This window comes from Heterodontus francisci, chromosome 27, assembly GCF_036365525.1.
Source record: "Heterodontus francisci isolate sHetFra1 chromosome 27, sHetFra1.hap1, whole genome shotgun sequence".
In the NCBI taxonomy this organism is placed as follows: domain Eukaryota; kingdom Metazoa; phylum Chordata; class Chondrichthyes; order Heterodontiformes; family Heterodontidae; genus Heterodontus; species Heterodontus francisci.
The window spans coordinates 50,546,117-50,566,430 of record NC_090397.1 but is presented as its reverse complement, the minus strand read 5'-3'; the positions used below and the strand labels follow the sequence as shown (position 1 = coordinate 50,566,430).

Sequence of the window (20,314 nt, the reverse complement as noted above, 5' to 3'; positions counted from 1 at the left end):
AAATCAACAAGCGCATGGGTAAGGCTTCCACTGCTATGTTCAGACTGGCCAAGAGAGTGTGGGAAAATGGCGCACTGACACGGAACACAAAAGTCCGAGTGTATCAGGCCTGTGTCCTCAGTACCTTGCTCTACGGCAGCGAGGCCTGGACAACGTATGCCAGCCAAGAGCGACGTCTCAATTCATTCCATCTTCGCTGTCTTCGGAGAATACTTGGCATCAGGTGGCAGGACTATATCTCCAACACAGAAGTCCTTGAAGCGGCCAACATCCCCAGCTTATACACACTACTGAGTCAGCGGCGCTTGAGATGGCTTGGCCATGTGAGCCGCATGGAAGATGGCAGGATCCCCAAAGACACATTGTACAGCGAGCTCGCCACTGGTATCAGACCCACCGGCCGTCCATGTCTCCGTTATAAAGACGTCTGCAAACGCGACATGAAATCGTGTGACATTGATCACAAGTCGTGGGAGTCAGTTGCCAGCATTCGCCAGAGCTGGCGGGCAGCCATAAAGACAGGGCTAAATTGTGGCGAGTCGAAGAGACTTAGTAGTTGGCAGGAAAAAAGACAGAGGCGCAAGGGGAGAGCCAACTGTGCAACAGCCCCAACAAACAAATTTCTCTGCAGCACCTGTGGAAGAGCCTGTCACTCCAGAATTGGCCTTTATAGCCACTCCAGGCGCTGCTTCACAAACCACTGACCACCTCCAGGCGCGTATCCATTGTCTCTCGAGATAAGGAGGCCCAAAAGAATTTTCATTATCCTATTGGTTTATTGAAACATATAAGATTCTGAGAGGGCTTGACAGAGTAAATGCTGAGTTACTATTTCCCCTGGCTGGAGAGTCTAGAACTGAAGAGCATTGTCTCAGGATTACGGGTTGGCCATTTAGGACTGAGCTGAGGAGAAATGTCTTCACCCAGAGGGATGTGAATCTTCAAACCTCTCTACCTAGAGGGCTGTGGATCTCAGTTATTTCATATATTCAAGGCTGAAACTGATAGATTTTTGGACTCTAAACGGAATTAAGGGACATGAGGATAAGGCGGGAAAGTGAAGCTGAGGGTGAAGATCAGTCATGATCTTATTGCATGGTGTAGCAGGCTCAAGGGGACATATGGCCTACTCCTGCTCCTATTTATGATGTTCTTCCGACACATTCTGGAGATTTTGTTCAGTTTGCAGTTATTTTTGGGAGTCTATATTTATATTTCACATTCTACAGTGGTTCAGGTTCAAAACAGATCTATTTTCCATTGGCAGAGATTCCTTTCAATATCTCATCCCTTTAAAGTTTGTCTTTTAAAACTAAAATGGCACTGATATTCAAAGTTCATTTTACAAAGTCTGTGTCACCTTCTCCCCAATGCAGTATTGAGTGAAGTGGTGGGTAGGAAGCTACAGTGGGGTAGGAAGGTTGTGATAAACTAGACTCACACAGCAGAAAGCACACAGTTCAAGATGCAATTACATTTAATATTGATTGAGAGACTAAGTCAGTCCAGTCACCACAAGCAGTGACTGCAGCTACAAACAAATCGAGACACTGAATCCACTCCTGGAAAGGATCTGTGGAATAGTGTCAGATCCTACTGACAACAGTGAAGTTTGTAGGAACAAACGAAATGCAATTTGGTATCACACGGCAGATCATTCCAAAGCTCTGGAGAAAGAAAAGACGAATCCATGAGTGAATCAAGCTCCTATTTATCTAATTGGTTTATCCTTTCCATTTTGAGAGATTCACTCTCTGTGATCCATTAATTTTACCTTGACCCATGACTTTGTTTTATAAATAAAGTGAGACACTTCCTGTTGTGATTCTGTGTGCAACCAGTCAGTGTGTGTGTCACTGAAATCTGAAAACCTGACAAGATTCAGTGGCGGTTTGACCAGATCCTGTGTGAAGATGCTGAGCTCACCGTGGGCTGGATTTCCCTGTATTCCAAGGCCTCACCCCCAGGGTTAAACAATCCCATTGCCCACTGCACAGACCTCACATGAGTGGAGCAAAATCTGATTAGAAGCATATAAAGTCATGATGGAACAGAATGAGGCCATTCAGCCTATGAAGTCCATGCTACCTCTGTAGAGGAATCCAGTCAATCCCATTCCCCCGCTCTATCCCCATAGCCCTGTAAGTTTTTCCCTCAATTGTCCATCCCATTTCTCCTTGAAGTCATTCATCATCTCTGCTTCCACTACCCTCATAGGCAGCAAGTTGCAGGCCATTACCACTCGCTGCATCAAAGGTCTTCCTCACATTTCCCCTGTAGCTCTTGACCAAAATCTTAAATCTGTGTCCTCTAGTCCTTGTACCATCAGCTAATGGAACAGCTTATCCTTTTCTATCTTATCTAAACCTGTCGTAATCTTGTACACCTCGATCAAATCTCCCCTCAATCTCCATTGCTCCAAGGAGAACAATTCCAGCTTCTTCAACCCAACCTTGGAGCTAAAATCCCTCATGCCTGGAACCATTGTGTTAAATCTCTTCTACACCCTCTCAAGGACCCACATATCCTTCCTAAAGTGTGGTGACTAGAACTGAAAGCAATACTCTAGTTGTGACCTAACCAGAGCTTTATAAAGGTTCAGCACAACTTCCCTGATTTTGTACTCAATACCTCTATTTTGAACACCAAGATCCCATGTGCTTTGTTAACTGCTCTCTCAATATGTCCTGCCACTTCCAAGATCTATGCACACAAACCCCCATGACCCTCTGTCCATGCACACTTTAGAACTGTGCCATTTAGATTATATTACTTCTCCCTATCCCTTCTGCCAAAATGTATTTGCTCAAACTTTTCTGCATTAAGTTCCATCTGCCACTTGTCTGCCCATTCTGCTTGCCTGACTGCTCACATACTCTTGTTGCACTCAGTTGGTATCATCCTCACCGCCAGGTATATTTTCAAGTTTGGCATCATATGCAAACTTTGAAATTCTATTCTGCTTTACAATATCCAAGTCCTGGGCAGCACCACTGTCTACCATCCTCCAGTCTGAAAAACAACCAACCATTTACCATCACTCGGTATTTTGTCCTTAAGACAAGTTTTAATCCAAGCTGACACTGACCCTCCTATTCCATAAGCCTCAATTGTATTAACCAGCCTTTTGTGTGTTACTTTTTCAAAACTTTCTTAACATCCATATAGACAACATCCATTGCTTTCCCTTCAACCACCTTCACTGTTACTTCATTAAAAAATTCAATTAGATTAGTCAAGTATGATTTGCCTTTTACAAATTCATGCTGATGCACCTTAATTAACTTGAACCTCTCCAAGTGCCTGTTGATTTTTTTTGCCTGATTATAGTTTCTAAAACCCACCACAGATTTTAAACTAACCAGCCTGTAGTTACCAGGAATGTCCTTACACTTTTTCTTGAATAACAGTGTGACATCTGCCACTCTCTAATCCTCTGGCATCTCCACTGTATCTAGAGAATATTGAAAGATTATGGCAAATCCTTCCATTATCTCCACTCCAACTTCCTTTAGCAACCTGGGTTGCAAGCCATCTGAACCAGGTGACTTATCCACTCTATGCAAAGCCAACCTTTCCAGTACATCCTTCCTATCAATTTTCACCCCATCCATTTCCTCTACCATCTCAGCTTCGACTGATAATTTATCAGCATCCTCTTCCTTCCTAAACATTCATGCAAAGTACTCATTAAGTATTCCAGCTTTGCCCTGTGCCTCGAAGCATATTTCATCCTTTTTGTCCCAAACTGGCCCCAACCAGCCTCTTGCTACTCGCTTGCTATTTACATGCTGGTAGAAGATTTTTGGGTTCCCTTTTATGTTAACTGCCATTCTATTCTCATATTCTCTCTTTGCCAATTGTATTTTCCTCTTCATTTCCCCTCTCAACTTTATTGTATTTGGCTTGGCTCTCGGCGGAAGATTTCATCTGACATCCATCATACAGCCACTTCTTTTGTTTCATCACATTCTCAATCTCCCTCATCATCCAAGGAGACCTGGCTTTGATTCACTGACCTTTCCCCGTGGTTGGAATGTACCTAGCCTGTACCTGAAACATCTCCTCCTTAAAGATCACCTATTGTTCCATTACAGGTTTTCCTGTCAATCTTTGGCTCCATTTTACCCTGGTTAGATCTGCTGTCATCCCATTGAAGTTAACTCTCTTCCAATTTAGAATCCTATTTTAGACTTTTCCTTGCTCCTCCCCATTACTAATCTAAACCTTATGTTACAATGATCACTCTTACCCAAACGTTTCCCCACAGACACTTGGCCCACTTGGCCCACCTTATTTCTCAGCACCAGATCCAGAAATGCCTCCTTCCTAGTTGGGCCAGGTACATACTGGTCAAGGATATTCTCCTGGACACGTTTCAGAAATTCCTCCTCCTCCTCCTTTCCTTTTACTCTCACATTATCCCAACTGATAGTTGGGTAATATGGTCCCCCAATATCACCATTCTCTTGTTCTTGCACATCTGATTTCCCTGCAGACTTGCTCCTCTATCTCACATTTGGAGGCCAATAGAATACCCACAGTAGCATGATCATTCCTTTTTTGCTTCTCAACTCTAACCAAAGGATTCTGTCCCACCTCCCTTTAACCCTTCCCTATCTTTTTTGAACACTTTGTATCCGTGAATATTAAGCACCCAGTCCTCACTATTTTTAAGTCACTTTAAGAAACTCTTTGTCTGGATTATGTCATTTTAAATCTGGGAATTGAATCCTCTGTGGAAAGTGGGAGGGGTGTTTGGTGCATCAGTAAAGTGTGGGCTGGATACAGGAAGCTTGAATATTTTTCTGGGAATATTGTGTAAACAGAGTGGATTCCTGACCAGTGGGAGCACGGCTGCAGCCTGGGACATGTTAGGATCAGCTCATAAAATGTGGGGCAGTTTCAAGGCTGGTCTCGGTTTAACTTCGTCACAGCAGAATCCACAGAGATGGACAATTCAGCAGAGGAAGAAACTGCAGTGTTGCACCCAATAGGTTGGATTTTATGTTCCCACCGTCGGGATTGACGGCGGGCGAAAAAAATGGCAGCCCGCATGTGCAAGCTGTGTGCTGCCATTCCGCCACGATCTAGCGCGCAGCAGCTCATTGTAATGGCAGGTTGGGCCACCCCCCACCCAATCATGTGGTGAGGTGGGCTCTGCGACACTGGCAATGGCATCAGCTGCATTTGCACAGGCGCTGGCACATTTTTAAAGGGCAGCCAGACGAGCTGCAAAATTTGAATATTTAAACCCATACCTCCCCAGTAGACTGCAAATAAAGTGTCACCCTTTACCCCCCAAAAAACCTGGATAAAATTGATTCCCTCTTCCCCCTGCCTCCCGCAAAACACTTAGATTGATGATTTGACCTCTCCACAAACCACCCTCCCCCCCAATAAATGGTTCAAAGTGCAGAGGTCATACCATTGCCCCCCTTCCCTACATTACACATGGTTATTGGACCCCCCTGCCCCCCAACCTACCCCACTGACTACACTAAAAATTCTAAGTTTCCCCTTCCCCTCCTTGGTTTTGCCATCTTTCCCTGGACGGAAAAATGAAGGCGTGTGAGTGCCGGCCACCCCACACAAGAACGTGGACAGCCGGTAAGTTCTGGGGAATTGCATTTAAATGTATTCATACTCCTTAAATATTTAAAGTCGGGTCCAACCGCTGAGTGGCTGGGGGGGGGGGTCGCCATCGAGCCTCGCCGCTGCCAGGAAAATTGGGCCCAGCACTCCCAGCATCAGGCTCCATGGTGGGATGCTGCCGATACGGTCTTCCGGCCCCCCTGCCATGGATCCCGACATCGGGAGCTCAATAAAATTCAGCCCAATGTCGGTTCCTCCATCTGCCATGTTATATGCAGTGTATATTCCTCTATCTGCAGTGTAAGGCATATGTACTTTCTTGCAGTGAACAGTTTAACCCAGAACTAGCTGCAAACTGGGCAGCAAGTGGAGCCCTTTTGAAATCTAAAGCTCAGCCACACTGAATCCATTTAGAATCTCAGTCAATCTGTCCATTTGCCTGGAACTAATTTCCAATAAAACTGTTTCTTTTACACTTCACTGCATCAACTAACCATGATTCATATGCACACATTTCTCATTCCCCTGATAATCATCGGGCTGATTCTCATCCCAGTTTCTGAAATCATATGTAGATCCATCAGTCCAAAGGAAAGTCCGCACCTGAGGGAGAGAAATAATTCCATTATTTAAAAAGATATATTTCTGCTAGAACAAAATTTGTGATGCAATAAGTCAGACGACATTACCTTGTGAATGTCACTCAAGCCGACCCAAATGAAATTATTTTGTTGATTTTTAGCCGCAGCCACCTGACGAATGAATTTGTTCTGTTCCTCCCAGTGTATGGAGGCAAGATGGCCACCTGAAGCCTGGCAGTGCAGCTTGAAATCAAAATTAAAAACAGATCATATGTTGCCCATTACCTTTTTATATTGAGCATATTCAGTTTGTTGTTCCCTGTAATGTATTTAGCGTTAAAACATTCTCTGTTGTAAAATCATAGAATCATACAGCACAGAAGGAGGCCTTTTGGCCCATCATGTTATACTGTCCAAATAGTCCCACTCTGCTGTCCTTTCTCCATCACTCTGCAAATTGTGTTTTTTTCAAGAATTTATCCAATTCCCTTTTGAAATTTCTCCACAACACATTCAAAGCATCCATTCCAGATCATAACTCACTGTGTAAAACATTTCTCCTCATCTCCCTTCTGGTTCTTTTCCCAATGACATGAAATCTGTGTCCTCCAGTTACAGATCCTTTTGCTACTACAAGCAGTTTATTCTTGTCCTCGATCAAAACCCCCAAGATTTTGAACACCTCTATTAAATCTTCCTTGAATCTTCTCTGCTCCAAGCAGAATAATCCCATCTTCTCTAGTCTCGCCACATAACTAAAGTCCCTAATCTCTGGCACTATTCTAGTAAATCTCTGCATCCACTTCATGGCCTTGACATCCTTTCCAAAGCGCAGCCCAGAACTGGACACAATACTCCAACTGAGGCCTAACCAGTGATTTATAAAACATTAGCATCATTTCCTTCCTTTGGTGCTCTATGCCTCCCGTAAGTCATTTTAACAGTCTTAATAACTTGCCTTGCCACTTTCAAAGATCTGTGTATGCGAAAGATTATCTGTTCCTCTCCTCCCTTTCAAATTGTATGATTTAATTTATATTGCACCCATTCTTCCTTCCAAAATGCATCACTTCACATTTCTCCGCATTAAATATCATCAGCCATATGACTGCCCATTTCACCAGTCTTGAAGTCTGCTACCATCCTCCACATTGTTTACTACATTTCCGAGTTCCATATTATCTGCAAACTTTGAAATTATACCCAAGACCAGGTCATTAATACACGTCAATGGTTCCAACAATGACCCCTTCTGGGCTGAAAAATTACCTGTTCCTGACTACCCTCTGCTTTCTGCCCTTAGCCAATTTCATGTCCCCACTGTCACTGATCCTTTAATCCCACCGGCTTCAAATTTGCTAACATGTCTATTAAGCGGTACTATATCCAAGTTGTTCTGGAATTCCATGTAGATAACAGCAACTGCACTGCCCTTATCAACTTTCTCTGCAACAAAGAACTCAATCGAATGTGTTGGACACAATTTGCCTTCAACAAATCCATTACTGCCCCATTCAATTAGTGACCTGGGGAGACATTACTGACCATTCAATGTACATTTTCAACTAACAAGATGAATCAAACCCTGGATGCTTGTGTAGGCTTTTGAAAATACCTGAACTCTTAGCTGAACGATTACAGTGTTGGGTTTTTAAACACTACCCGCTCTTTAAATAGCCAGGCAGCAGATCCTTTAAATGGATCTGGTCACTTTTGATCTGAGGAGCAGGATCCGGAGCCCAATCCTGTCCCAACCAAACTTCCACACAATGGCTAGGGTTTTGCAGTCAGTGGTGAAGGAACGCTGCTCACCTTTCATCACATTTACAGCTGCTCACTGATTTTTCATGGGCTTTTAAGCTGCAACTTAGTTGTGAGAGATCGATTTCAGCATGGCACCCTCTACCCAGGATCGAGGACATGTGGGATCAGGACAAGCAGCAGCATGGCTTTTCAACCAATCAGAGTGAAGAATCCTCACTAAGACACTAAAGGGAAATTTAGCTCCAAAAGCAGGTGGGTTTGGCCCAAGTGAGATGTTAATTCTTAAAATTTCAAACAAGAACCCAATCATCCTCAATCCCGTAACTTCCAGTTTTCAGTGGAGTGGGGGAGGGGTGTGGTGGGAAGAAATGGGGGAAGGTGAATGGGCAAACAACCTGCTCCCAGGAGGCAGGTTGCTCATTTAAATATTTTAATGAGGCTGCATGCCTCACATTTTGTCTTTTTCAGGTTTAATCCTGGCCGACTGGGTTTCCTAGGTCTCGGAAATCTGGCAGCTAAACAGAAATGAAGGCAGTTGCATGGACAAAGTGTTTTTCCAGCACTGTTTGTGGGCCAGGAGCAGGAGTGCTTCCTTCTGGGCACCCCCATGCTCACCTCTTTCCCTCCTCACGATCACCAACATGGCCCCGATTACTGACGACCCTCCATTCCCCAACACCCCCACAATTCCCACCCCACCCCCCCATCTGTCCCTGTGATCACCCTAACCCTCCAGACTATGTTGTATCCCCACCCCCACCCCCTGCAATCTGCCCTGCAGCAGCAGGAACACTACCCGTGCCTGGGCAGGAGCCTCTGCTGCAGCTCTCCACCTGACAGGGAGACAAGCCTTTTAATCAGGCTGGCTTCCAGGCAGTGATCCAATTAAAAATAGAAAACACATATACTGTGCAATTACAACTCCACAGCGTTCAGGAAAACCCAGACTTATGGTCAGAAGCCTTCGCCATTGCTTGGAAATCCTGGCCGAGTAAAGATTGGAACCACAGATACTAAAGCAAGAAGTGTCTATTAAAATATTTAATTCAACATGGAACCATTTATATTAAGAGGAAACGAAAGTGAAATAAAAGCCAAAGGTAAAAAATGTGCTGGTGCTGGTAGCAAAGCTTGTAGGGAAGCAGGGCAAATAAGAGAGCAACTTCCATATTTCTGCATTTAACGGCACCTGTGACGCTGCTGCAAGTTACTCCAATTTACTCCCTAATGACATTGAGTGCTGATCTGTGCAGTTATTCCTTTCGCAAAAGGCAGACTAATGCAGAAATTTTCACTGGATGGTGATCAGGATCAGGAACTTTTGTTGATTTTACTCTTTCCTAATCCAGAGACACTGAGCCTGATTTTATTCTGGCAATGAGGGTCCTTGTGGGAGGCCTGAAGGTGAGGGCCACCCACCTCTGCTCTCTTTCAGGCCCCCATTGCAATTTCACAATGGGCAGTGAATTAACTGCCCACTGTCGGGGACACTATCCCTTTAAGGGACAAGCTCACACCTTCATAGCTGCTGGCCAATCGGAGGGCTGGCAGCTCAACAATACCAGCAGAGCCACTGGGAACAGTGGCCACTGCCAGTGTTGCAGGAGGCCTACAGTGGTAAAAATGGAGGAGACCCCAGGACACAGGTAATTGGGGTTGGGGGTTGCCTAGACCAGTCAAGTATAACCCAGCGATGAGGTTGGGAGAGTTGGTAGCAGGCGGAAGAAGAGTAGTTGGTGAGGGGGGGGCGGAATCTTGCCACAAGACGGAGGGGTCATCACTGCCAGGGTTAGCCATCTGTGGGCCATGGATTGACCAAGAGGAGGGACTCCCACACCAGCCGTTAGGCAGCTGCCAGGTCTCACCTGGGTGCCTCCATGCGTCGGCAGGCCCCTCCTCTTTCAATAAAATTAGAGTGGTGGCAGGAGGTTTCCCTTAGGTGGCCACTTAAGGCCCTCAGTTGGCCTGGGATAGGAAGGCCATCCTCAGCCTCCCCTGCCACAGACAAAATGGCAGGGGGCCAGAACAACTTTGGGCATGCTGTGCAATGCTGCCCCTTGCCATTTTGTGTGATCCCATCACCCCACCTCCATTCCTGTCTCCAAGGGCAGGATAAAATCCTACCCACTCACACCAGTTATAACACCCTCACTACTGTTGATGGATGAACCTGGTCTCTTGTCTGTCGGATTCAATGTCACAGTTCAGTGTCCTCAGTGTTTAATGTAGAATACAATGTAGACCATGTTACCCAGGTGATGGAACATACTGAGTCAGTCGGAACTGTCCAGATACAAATCAGAATGTTCTTTCATTCTCTGTGTCTGGTCACATTTAGAAACACTGAGAAACAAACCCAATAACTTACAGTGGAAACTTCAGAGACTTACCTCAGCATCTATCCAAGTCTTTTCAATGGAGAAGACATTGTAACAGGAGGAGAGATAAGGAAAATAAAACCAATCAGCGGCACAAGGTCCTTTCTCAAGGATGGTATGTTTCTCAAACGCCTGATTCAAGTCCAAATCCTTATCAGTTTCTGTCCCCACTTTCTTGTTCTCTGTTGTTCCATTCAGAACATTCGTTGCAGTTCAAGGGAATTAGATTAAAACAAGCTTCAATAATCACAACAGCAAATCCCCAAACTTTCAGTCTATTTCTGATGGGTACACGGGTGGTGGGGCCTGTACAGAAGCAGGGCTTTTCACCTTACTGCACTAAGCTGTCCTCATACACCAGGCTTGTTCATAGTGAATTAAATAGAAATTACAGCACAGATACAGATTATTTGCCCAACTACTCAATGCCAATTTTTATGCTTCATACAAGTCTCCTCCCATTCTGTTTACTTCATCTCACCCTTTCAGCATGTCCTTCTAATCTTTTCTCCCATGTGTTTATCTAGCTTTCCCTGAAATTCACTTATGCTACTTGCCTAAACCACTCCATGTGGCAGCAAGTTCCTCTGGAATGGTACTATTTCTGTTTCGGAGTTTTTCAAAACATGTACATAATAATGCCTCTGCTATTTCTTCCCTAGCTCTTTTAATATGTAGAGATGCAATCCATCTCAATCAGAGGTCTTATCCTCTAAGTTTGACTAGTTTGTCACTTATGTCCCTCTTTTCTATCTTAAATATCTCGATATGCTGATTAATTTCTTCGTCTAATGTCATGACCATCTTGTAAGTCACCCTGGTAACATCTGAGGCAAAGTGACTATTCAATTTTACTGCCATTTCACTGTCATTATCTTGTGCATCCCTTACTGGCCCTATCCCTATCTTAAGTTTTCTTTTCGACTTCTCTGTCTCCATCTCTGGGGATAGGTTGTCTACTAATATCCATTGTAAGCCCATCGACTCCACAGCTACCTCGACTACACTTCTTCACACCCTACCTCCTGTAAGAACTCCATTCCATTCTCCCAGTTTCTCCGTCTCCGACACATCTGCTTTGATGATGCTATCTTCCATGACAGTGCTTCTGATATGACTTCCTTTTTCCTCAACCGAGGATTCCCCCCACTGTTGTTGAAAGGGCCCTCAACCGTGTCCGGCCCATTTCCCACACTTCTACCCTCACCCCTTCCCCTCGCTCCCAGAACCGTGACAGGGTTCCCCTTGTCCTCACTTTTCACCCCATCAGCCTCCATATCCAAAGGATCATCCTCTGCCATTTCTGCCACCTCCAGCGTGATGCCACTACCAAACACATCTTCCCCTCCCTTCCCCTGTCAGCATTCCAAAGGGATTGTTCCCTCCACGACACCCTGGTCCACTCCTCCATTACCCCCACCACCTCGTCCCCTTCCCATGGCACCTTCCCCTGCAATCGCAGGAGGTGTAATACCTGTCCATTTACCTCCTCTCTCCTCACTATCCCAGGCCCCAAACACTACTTTCAAGTGAAGCAGCGATTTACTTGTACTTCTTTCAATGTAGTATACTGTATTCGCTGCTCACAATGTGGTCTCCTCTACATTGGGGAGACCAAACGTAGACTGGGTGACCGCTTTGCGGAACACCTCCGCTCAGTCCGCAAGCAGGACCCTGAGCTTCCGGTTGCTTGCCATTTCAACACTCCCCCCTGCTCTCATGCTCACATCTCTATCCTGGGCTTGCTGCAGTGTTCCAGTGAACATCAACACAAGCTTGAGGAATAGCATCTTATTTACCGATTAGGCATGCTACAGCCTGCTGGACTGAACATTGAGTTCAATAATTTCAGAGCATGACGGGCCCTCCATTTTACTTTTATTTTTAGTTATTTTTTTCTTTTTTACATTTTTTACAATTTTTTTTTCATGTTTATTTCATTTCATCTTAGTTTGTTCAGTTTGCTTACCCACTGTTTTTTCTCATGTTTGTATTTGCTGCTGTTCAATCTTCAGTCCGTTAATACCCTATCTGTACTAATGCTTTGTCTTTCAACACACCATTAACATATTGTTTGCCTTTCCTCCATGACCTTTTGGTCAGCTATGTGGCCTTGTCCAATCTACACCTTATCCTTTGTTATCTCTTGCCCCACCCCCGCCTCACTTTCTTATAACCTTTGACATTTCTAATATTTGCCAGTTCCGAGGAAGGGTCACTGACCCGAAACGTTAACTCTGCTTCTGTTTCCACAGATGCTGCCAGACCTGCTGAGTATTTCCTGCATTTCTTGTTTTTATTTAAGTTTTCTTTTGTTGTTGGTTCTGTAGAATACTTTACTATTACTTCTTACATTCTTGATAATTTAATCTCTTAGTTCCTCTTTAATTTTACTTCTTTCCTAACCTCTTCATATTCCCTTTTGATATCCTCTCCTTTGCTGTCCATGTACTTAGTGCTTGCCTTTTTCTTTAGATTCAATTTTACCCTGATCTCTTAATTCATCTATGGCGTTTCATTATTGGTTCATTTGTCCTTTTTTGTTAAAGAGGAATATCTCCCTCCTAAGCTCTATTAACATTTTAATAAATATTTCCAACTACTGTTTTTTCTCTTCATAAATATGCTTCTTGTTTCCACTGCATCTAGTACCATCTGCTTCTTTCATATTTAATTTTTTTCAATCTGACAATGGTCTTTGTCTTACTTAGGTCTGTCTCAATCATTATCTTAAACCTTATTATGATGTGGTTGCTAAAGCCCAGATGCTACACTTACATCTCATATCTGCTCTGGTTCATTTCCCATCAATAGATCCTGCATGATCACTCTCTTGTTAGGTTTCTTATAGATTGGGTAAGAAAGGAGTCCTCACTGTAATAACTCAACTCTCTTTACCCCTTTCACTACCCCTTCTTGACAATTTATTTGTGGATACGTAAAATCTCCCTGATTATTATTCTCTTACTGTCCACAAATTCCCATATTCTACACTCCCAATACACTGCCGATGTTGCTATTTCTGATCTTTATTTTTTTTAGATTAGATTAGATTAGATTAGAGATACAGCACTGAAACAGGCCCTTCGGCCCACCGAGTCTGTGCCGAACATCAACCACCCATTTATACTAATCCTACACTAATCCCTTATTCCTACCAAACATCCCCACCTGTCCCTATATTTCCCTACCACCTACCTATACTAGTGACAATTTATAATGGCCAATTTACCTATCAACCTGCAAGTCTTTTGGCTTGTGGGAGGAAACCGGAGCACCCGGAGAAAACCCACGCAGACACAGGGAGAACTTGCAAACTCCACACAGGCAGTACCCAGAATCGAACCCTGGTCCCTGGAGCTGTGAGGCTGCGGTGCTAACCACTGCGCCACTGTGCCGCCCAATCTAATCATTGTTAGCAGTAATTGATTTCGAGAGCTAATAGAACCACTTGACCCTACCTGCCACTTCATTGACAAGCAACGCACTCAACACCAAAGCCATCACCAGCATCATGTCTGCAGTGAAGAGCCTTTCCTCAAACCTGAAACACAACAAAAAGATTCAACATTAGTGTCAAGATTTCAAGTTAAAGGTGGAGATTTCCTGCTCTCATTCCTTCCTTGCTTCATTCCTTCACACCTCTGTCTGTCTGTCTGTCTGTCTGTCTTTCCAAGTTGTCCTCTGTAATGAGGTTACAAACGCTGCTGCACACACATATATAGGAGACTGTGCAATTGGAACTATTGAAATCAGATCCAATTGGCTGGACCTTTAATTATGTCAAATTCACGAATCACTTGTAGCTCAGAATAGGAGGGGCTTGAAACCACAGGAATGTTCTGTGTGTTACACAAGAGTGTATAAAGTGGCACTGTAACTGCTCGATAAGTAATTGAAACTCCTGTCACAGTTCTTCATGCCATTAATCAGCCTACAAGAGAATGCATTTATTATATTAGAACTTAGTTAATATCTTGAAGGAGAACATTTAGGATTTGGTGACCATTATATTTGAGATTAAGAACCCCAAAATAATGGAATATTACTCAAAAAATGAGAATTTTTATATAGAACAATCCAATCCCTTTTGGAATAGGTCTGAACCCAATCTATTCCCCTCTTTCTCACTATGGCGGAGAGTCTCCTGTATGCTCTGGCTACATTCAAATTGTTACCCCTTTTTAAAGAACAGGACCACTTTAGAAAAGAAGTTGGATAAATATCTATTCAGAAGATTGAAGGATGGCAAGATAATGGAACAGCTTGATGTTTGTCCAGGGACAGAACAAAGCAATCTCTAAACCAGCAGCAACAAAACAAAAAGTGCTGGAAATACTCAGCAGTTCTGGCAGTGTCTATGGAGAGAGAAGCAAAGTTAACATTTCAGATCTGTGACCTTTCATCAGAACTGGCAAAGGTTGGAAAATAGTTAGGTTTTAAGCAAGTGAAGGGGAGGGGAATGGGCAAAAGAAAAAAAGGGGAAAGTGTTTGATAGGGCAGAGGGAGATTAAATAATAAAGCTGTCCTGGGACAAAGGCAAAGCGTGTGTAAATGCTTGTGGTGAAAGACAAAGCATTAATCCAGAGAGAGTGTTAATAGTGGAATAATGAGCAGTTCTGACGACATGAAAAGCAGGCACATGGTTTACAAATAAAGTATTAAAAAAAAGGCAAGTCATGCTCTGAAGTTATTGAATTCAATGTTCAGTCCGTAAGGCTGGAGAGTGTCTAATCAAAAGATCAGGTGCTGTTCCTCGAGCTTGCATTGATGTTCACAGGAACACTGAGCGGACCAAAGACAGAAATGTTGGCATGAGAGCAGGGGTGAGTATTGAAATGCCAAGCAACCAGAAGTTCGGGGTCATGCTTTTGGACTGAGTGGAGGAGTTCAGCAAAACGATCACCCAATCTACGTTTGGTCTCCCCAATGTAGAGGAGACCACATTGTGAGCAGCAAATGCAGTATACTAAATTGAAAGAAGTACAAGTAAATCACTGCTTCACCTGAACGGAGAGGTTTGGGGCCTTGGCTAGTGAGGAGGGAGGAGGTTAAAGGGAAAGTATTACACCTCCTGCGATTGCATGGGAAGGCGCCGTGGGAAGGGATGAGGTGTCGGGGGTAATGGAGGAGCGGACCACGGCATCGTGGAGGGAACGATCCCTTCGGAATGCTGACAGAGAATGGAAAGGGAAGATGTGTTTGGTGGTGGCATCACGCTGGAGGTGGCATAAATGGTGAAGGATGATCCCATGGATGTGGAGGCTGGTGGGGTGGAAAGTGAGGACAAGGCGAACCCTGTCACAGTTCTGGGACTGAGGGGAAAGGGTGAGGGCAGAAGTGTGGGAAATGGGCCGGACATGGTTGAAGGGCCTGTCAACCATGGAAATCCTTGATTGAGGAAAAAGGAAGACATATCAGAGGCACTGTTGAGGAAGGTTGCATAATCAAAGCGGATGTGTCGGAGATGGAGAAACTGGGTGAAATGAATAGAGTTCTGACAAGAGGCAGGGTGTAAAGAAGTGTTGTCGAGTAGTTCAGAACTGATGAAAGGTCACAGAACTGAAACACCAACTCTGCTTCTCTCTTCACAGATGCTGCCTGACCTGCAGAGTATTTCCAGCACTTCCTGTTTTTATTGCAAAATATTCACTTTTATCAGTCTTTACGGTGGAGGATGAGGATAAAGTACCAGAGATATGGATAAAACTAAAAATAAATCAATGGGATCAACTGACTAGATCGAATAGAAGTAAAAAATGGCAATGGAAAAAAGAATGAGACTGGTGTTAAAAAAATCAGCTGGACCTAATGGTTTCCAGCTCAGGATATTGAAAGAAATAGGTGAGGAAATTGTAGAAACTCTAATTATGATATTGGGAACAGGAATAGGCCATTCAGCCATTTGGGGCTGTTCTGCCATTCAGTGTGATCTTGGCTGATCTGTATACAAACTCCATTACCTACCTTGGCTCCATGTCCCTCAATACCTTTGGCTATAGCAAAATTTATCAATCTCAGATTCAAAATTATTAATTGTGCTAGCATCTGTTGCTTTTTGCCAGAGAGAGTTACACATTTCTACTACCCTTTGCATGAAGAAATGTTTCCTAACTTCCCTCCTGAATGGTCTGGCTCTGATTTTAAGGATATGTGTACTAGTCCAAGACTCCCTCACCAGTGAAAAAATCTTTTCTCTATCTACACTCTCAATTCCTTTCAAAATCCTAAAGCTGCAATCAAATCACCCCTTAAACTACTATATTCCAGGGAATACAATTCATGTTTATGTATATTCTCCCCATAATTTAATCTTTGGAGCCCAGGTACCATTCTTGTGATTCTGCACTGTATCCCTTCCAAGGTAAATATTTCCTTTCTGAGGAGCTGCGCCCAGAACTGTACACAATACTCATTCTCTGGTCACTTGGGTGTCTACTTTCTGTAACTGTGCATAGTTTTCCTTTTGGAACACCATGTAAGTATTGACACGTGAAGCCAGACATGTGAGAATCCTTTTTTTGATGGCAGGACAAGAAAAGAGGTTTGAGGTGATGAAGGAGACCAAGGGCTCCTCTAAGGTGACAGTGAAACCTCTGTGCAGATGTGCATCCTTCATTGGCAGCAAGAGGTTACATATTCCAGGCTGCATCCTCCATAGAAGTGTTAGCACAGGTACCTCAGAGTAAGTTCCATACCATGCCATTGATCCTGGGTCAGAGAGGCTCAATTAAAACCTTCTAGAATCAGCTGACATTCATGACATCCTCACAAGACCTTTGCATCCTGCGCCAGCCCTGGCAACCTCCTTGTGTAGCAGGAGCATCTCGGTATTTGCATCTTGTCTCTCCACTTCCTCTTCCTCTTCCACGTCCTGCTGGACCTGGGTCTACAGAATAGTTCAGGATCTCAGAGACAGATTTGTGAAATGGGAAGAAACATGCAGACGAAATTTAACACAGAGAAGTGTGAAGTGAAACATTTTGTTCGAATCTACAGACTCACCAGAATGATACCGGGCTAATAAGATGAAACTATGAGGAAAGATTAACTAAGTTTGTATTCCCTGGAAATAGGGATGAAATAATTGAGGTGTCAAAGAAGTCCCTTTGCACGTGCTCCCACTAAAAGCCCTTCAGAGTTTCATGCTAAAATAACTCTTGGTTATATCAGCAAGACAGACACTGGACCTGTTCCTGTCACACTCCATCATACACTGTTGTAATAGAGGTCTTGACCCATTTAAAATAAACAGATTATTTGCTATGTTAAAATTATGGATAGAGAAACATGGTAAACATTTGTCCCAATAATCTCAACAACAGTAATTTCAGCCTTTTACCTTTCTTGTGTGATTGGTTGAAAGCAGCAATTGAACATCCTGTAAAATCTCCACACTCTAATGTTCCTGAACAGGGCACAGCTGAAGAGGGCGACATCACTGACTAACTGAATGAGACAAGACAGAAAGTTACTTACACTCCTCAGTTCTCACTTGTTCTGATACAGAGGGTGTAGAATCTTTGAAATCTTCAGCCACTGCTTTAAGGCACATCACGTCTGCCCATAGATTGTGTGAGGGGAATGGCTGGAACTGGAACTGAAATTCCAGATACAATTCCCGATCGTGGAAGGGAACACACATTTAACTTGTTCCCAGAATCTGAGCATTGCAGGTGAAGCCACATTTAGTACTCATTCCAACTTGCAATTTTAAGATCTTCATCCTTGTTTTCAAATCCCCCCAGAGCCTCACTGCTCTCTCTCTGCAATCTCCTCTGGCCCGACAGTCCTCTGAGATATCTGTGCTCCATTAATAATAGTCTCATGAGCATTCCCAATTTTAATCACTCCAACATTGGTGGCTTTGCATTCAGCTGCATAGGCTCAGAGTTCTGGAATTCCCTCCCTACACTTTTCCGTCTCACCTCTTCACTTTCCTCCATTAAGACACTCCTTAAAACCTATCTCTTTGACGCAGCATTTGTTATCTGACCTGATATCTCCTGATGTGTCTTAGTGTCAATGTTGTGTTTTATAATGCCTCTGTGAAGCACCTAGGGACATGTTGTTATATTAAAGTCCAAAATAAATACAAGTTGTTGTTGGGCCTTTTATTGAACTGCTCAGTCCTTGTGGCGAAGATATTCCCACAATGATGTTAGGTAATCTAGAAGGCCATTTTGGACTGTTGTCAAAGCTCTTCATCGCTGTCTTCTCCGCCTTGACGTCTGATGTTGTAATACTTGGGAGAACTGCGATGTACCAAATGGATTCCTTATAGAGGACCCCACAGTACCAGCTGTAAAATCAAACCTTCCTCACAAACAACGGCCAATCATCAACTGCCTCAGAACTGGTTATGGTCAATGCTACCACCTTCTCCATAGATGGAAGATTAAGACATCCCCATCATGTGACTGCAGAGCTACCAATCAGACCCTGAAGAACATCATCAAACACTGTCCTCAGAGGAATTTCACAGGCAAAATACAAGATATCCACGCTGTTACACCGGAGGCTTTGTCCTGGATATCTGACTTAGATATTGATATGATTTGTTCTTTGCTACTACCATATGAAAGTAGAAGAAAAGTTGGCTGTAAAAGGGGAAGCCTGAGGTTGTGAAAGTCTTTCTTTTATTAATCTGATAAACCCACAGTTATTTCTACACTAAAGTGTGAAAGTTTCATAGCGGGAGAAGAAGGGGTGAAGCGAAACATGTGAGAATTTGAGCTCACAGTGTTTGTTCTGGAGATGAGCTCTGCTCAAGTGCCAATGGATCTTTATCCATTGTACAAACAACAGCTCATTTTCATAAAATGGTTCTGTGTGACTCATTTCTTTGTGATAAAAGAGCCAGCTGTATGGATACAATGTTGTTGTCCGTGTTACCCACACCTGGCAGTGTTTGAAGAAGAAATAATTGGTCTGATTTTCACCACAATGCAAATATGTGACAATTGGCTCGTCGATTATTTTGCTGCTCCCTTTTAACCTAGGATAGCTTCATGAAGGAGAATTCAGGGCCTTTTGCCAACTATTGATCTCTGTAAACACATAGGCTGCCAGTCATCTTCTGTTTCACTGGGTCATGTGACTGTCTCATCAAGCTGCCAGTGTTTGAATCACATGGGGCTTTTTTCACCCCTGTCCCCTCCTGGCACTAATAGTACAGGTGGAGCAGGGGTTTAGGATGGGGGCAGTTTTTTGTACCACATTCCCCATTCGTTCCCAACCGCCAATCATTGCAGCTCACCTGAAATTGGGCACTGGATGAACACCAGTCCCAGGGGAATGTGGGCCTAGTTTAAACAGCATGATTGCTCCCCAATAATGTAATCGGAACATGCCCACCATTATAACCATCGACCCAACTAAAGATCACACAGTTGCAAACACTTTAGCCAAGGCTTAGAGCGGTGAGGATCGTGGGCATGAGACCCAGTAAATGCTAGTTTTAAACTTTTGTAGATACCTTGTTGACCAGGAGGAGCAGGAGTGCCCTCCTCACCCCACAAGGAAACCTCGGGACTCCCGCACTTTGGGATTACCCCCTCCCCCAGTCATGGAGATTTACTAGAATGGTTCAGGGATGAGGGATTTCAGTTACATAAATGTAATAGAGAAGCTGAGATTGTTCTTCTTAGAGCAGGGTAGGTTATGGGAGATTTAATTGAGGTATTCAAATTCATCAAAGACTTTGATAAAACAAATAAGGAGAACTTATTTGCAGTGACATAAGGAATCTTGCAGAGAGCTGGCACAGACATGATGGACCGAATGGCCTTCTTCTCTGATTCTAAGGAAAGGTAACCAGAGGACACCGATTTTAAGTAATTGGCCAAAGACCCAGAAAAGCAACAAGGCAAAATTCCTTTACACAGTGATTTGTTATGATCTGGAATGTACTGCCTAACAGAGCAATGAAATGATATTTCATGAGAACTTTCAAGATATTAATAAATATTTGAAGTGGAAAAATATGCATTAATA

At 43.6% G+C, this 20,314-nt stretch overlaps 1 protein-coding gene across 1 annotated transcript; it reads right to left on the bottom strand.

The window, feature by feature from the left end:
* Window positions 1-1,593: 1,593 nt before the first annotated feature.
* On the bottom strand, window positions 1,594-16,397 carry LOC137384945 (C-type lectin Cal-like). Its single transcript, XM_068059656.1, has 6 exons — window positions 16,309-16,397; window positions 13,780-13,862; window positions 10,331-10,500; window positions 6,285-6,419; window positions 6,090-6,198; window positions 1,594-1,667 (listed from the first exon to the last, which is right to left on the bottom strand). The coding sequence occupies exons 1-6, from the start codon at window positions 16,395-16,397 to the stop codon at window positions 1,594-1,596; spliced, it is 660 nt and encodes a 219-aa protein (XP_067915757.1).
* Between the last annotated feature and the right edge of the window lie 3,917 nt (window positions 16,398-20,314).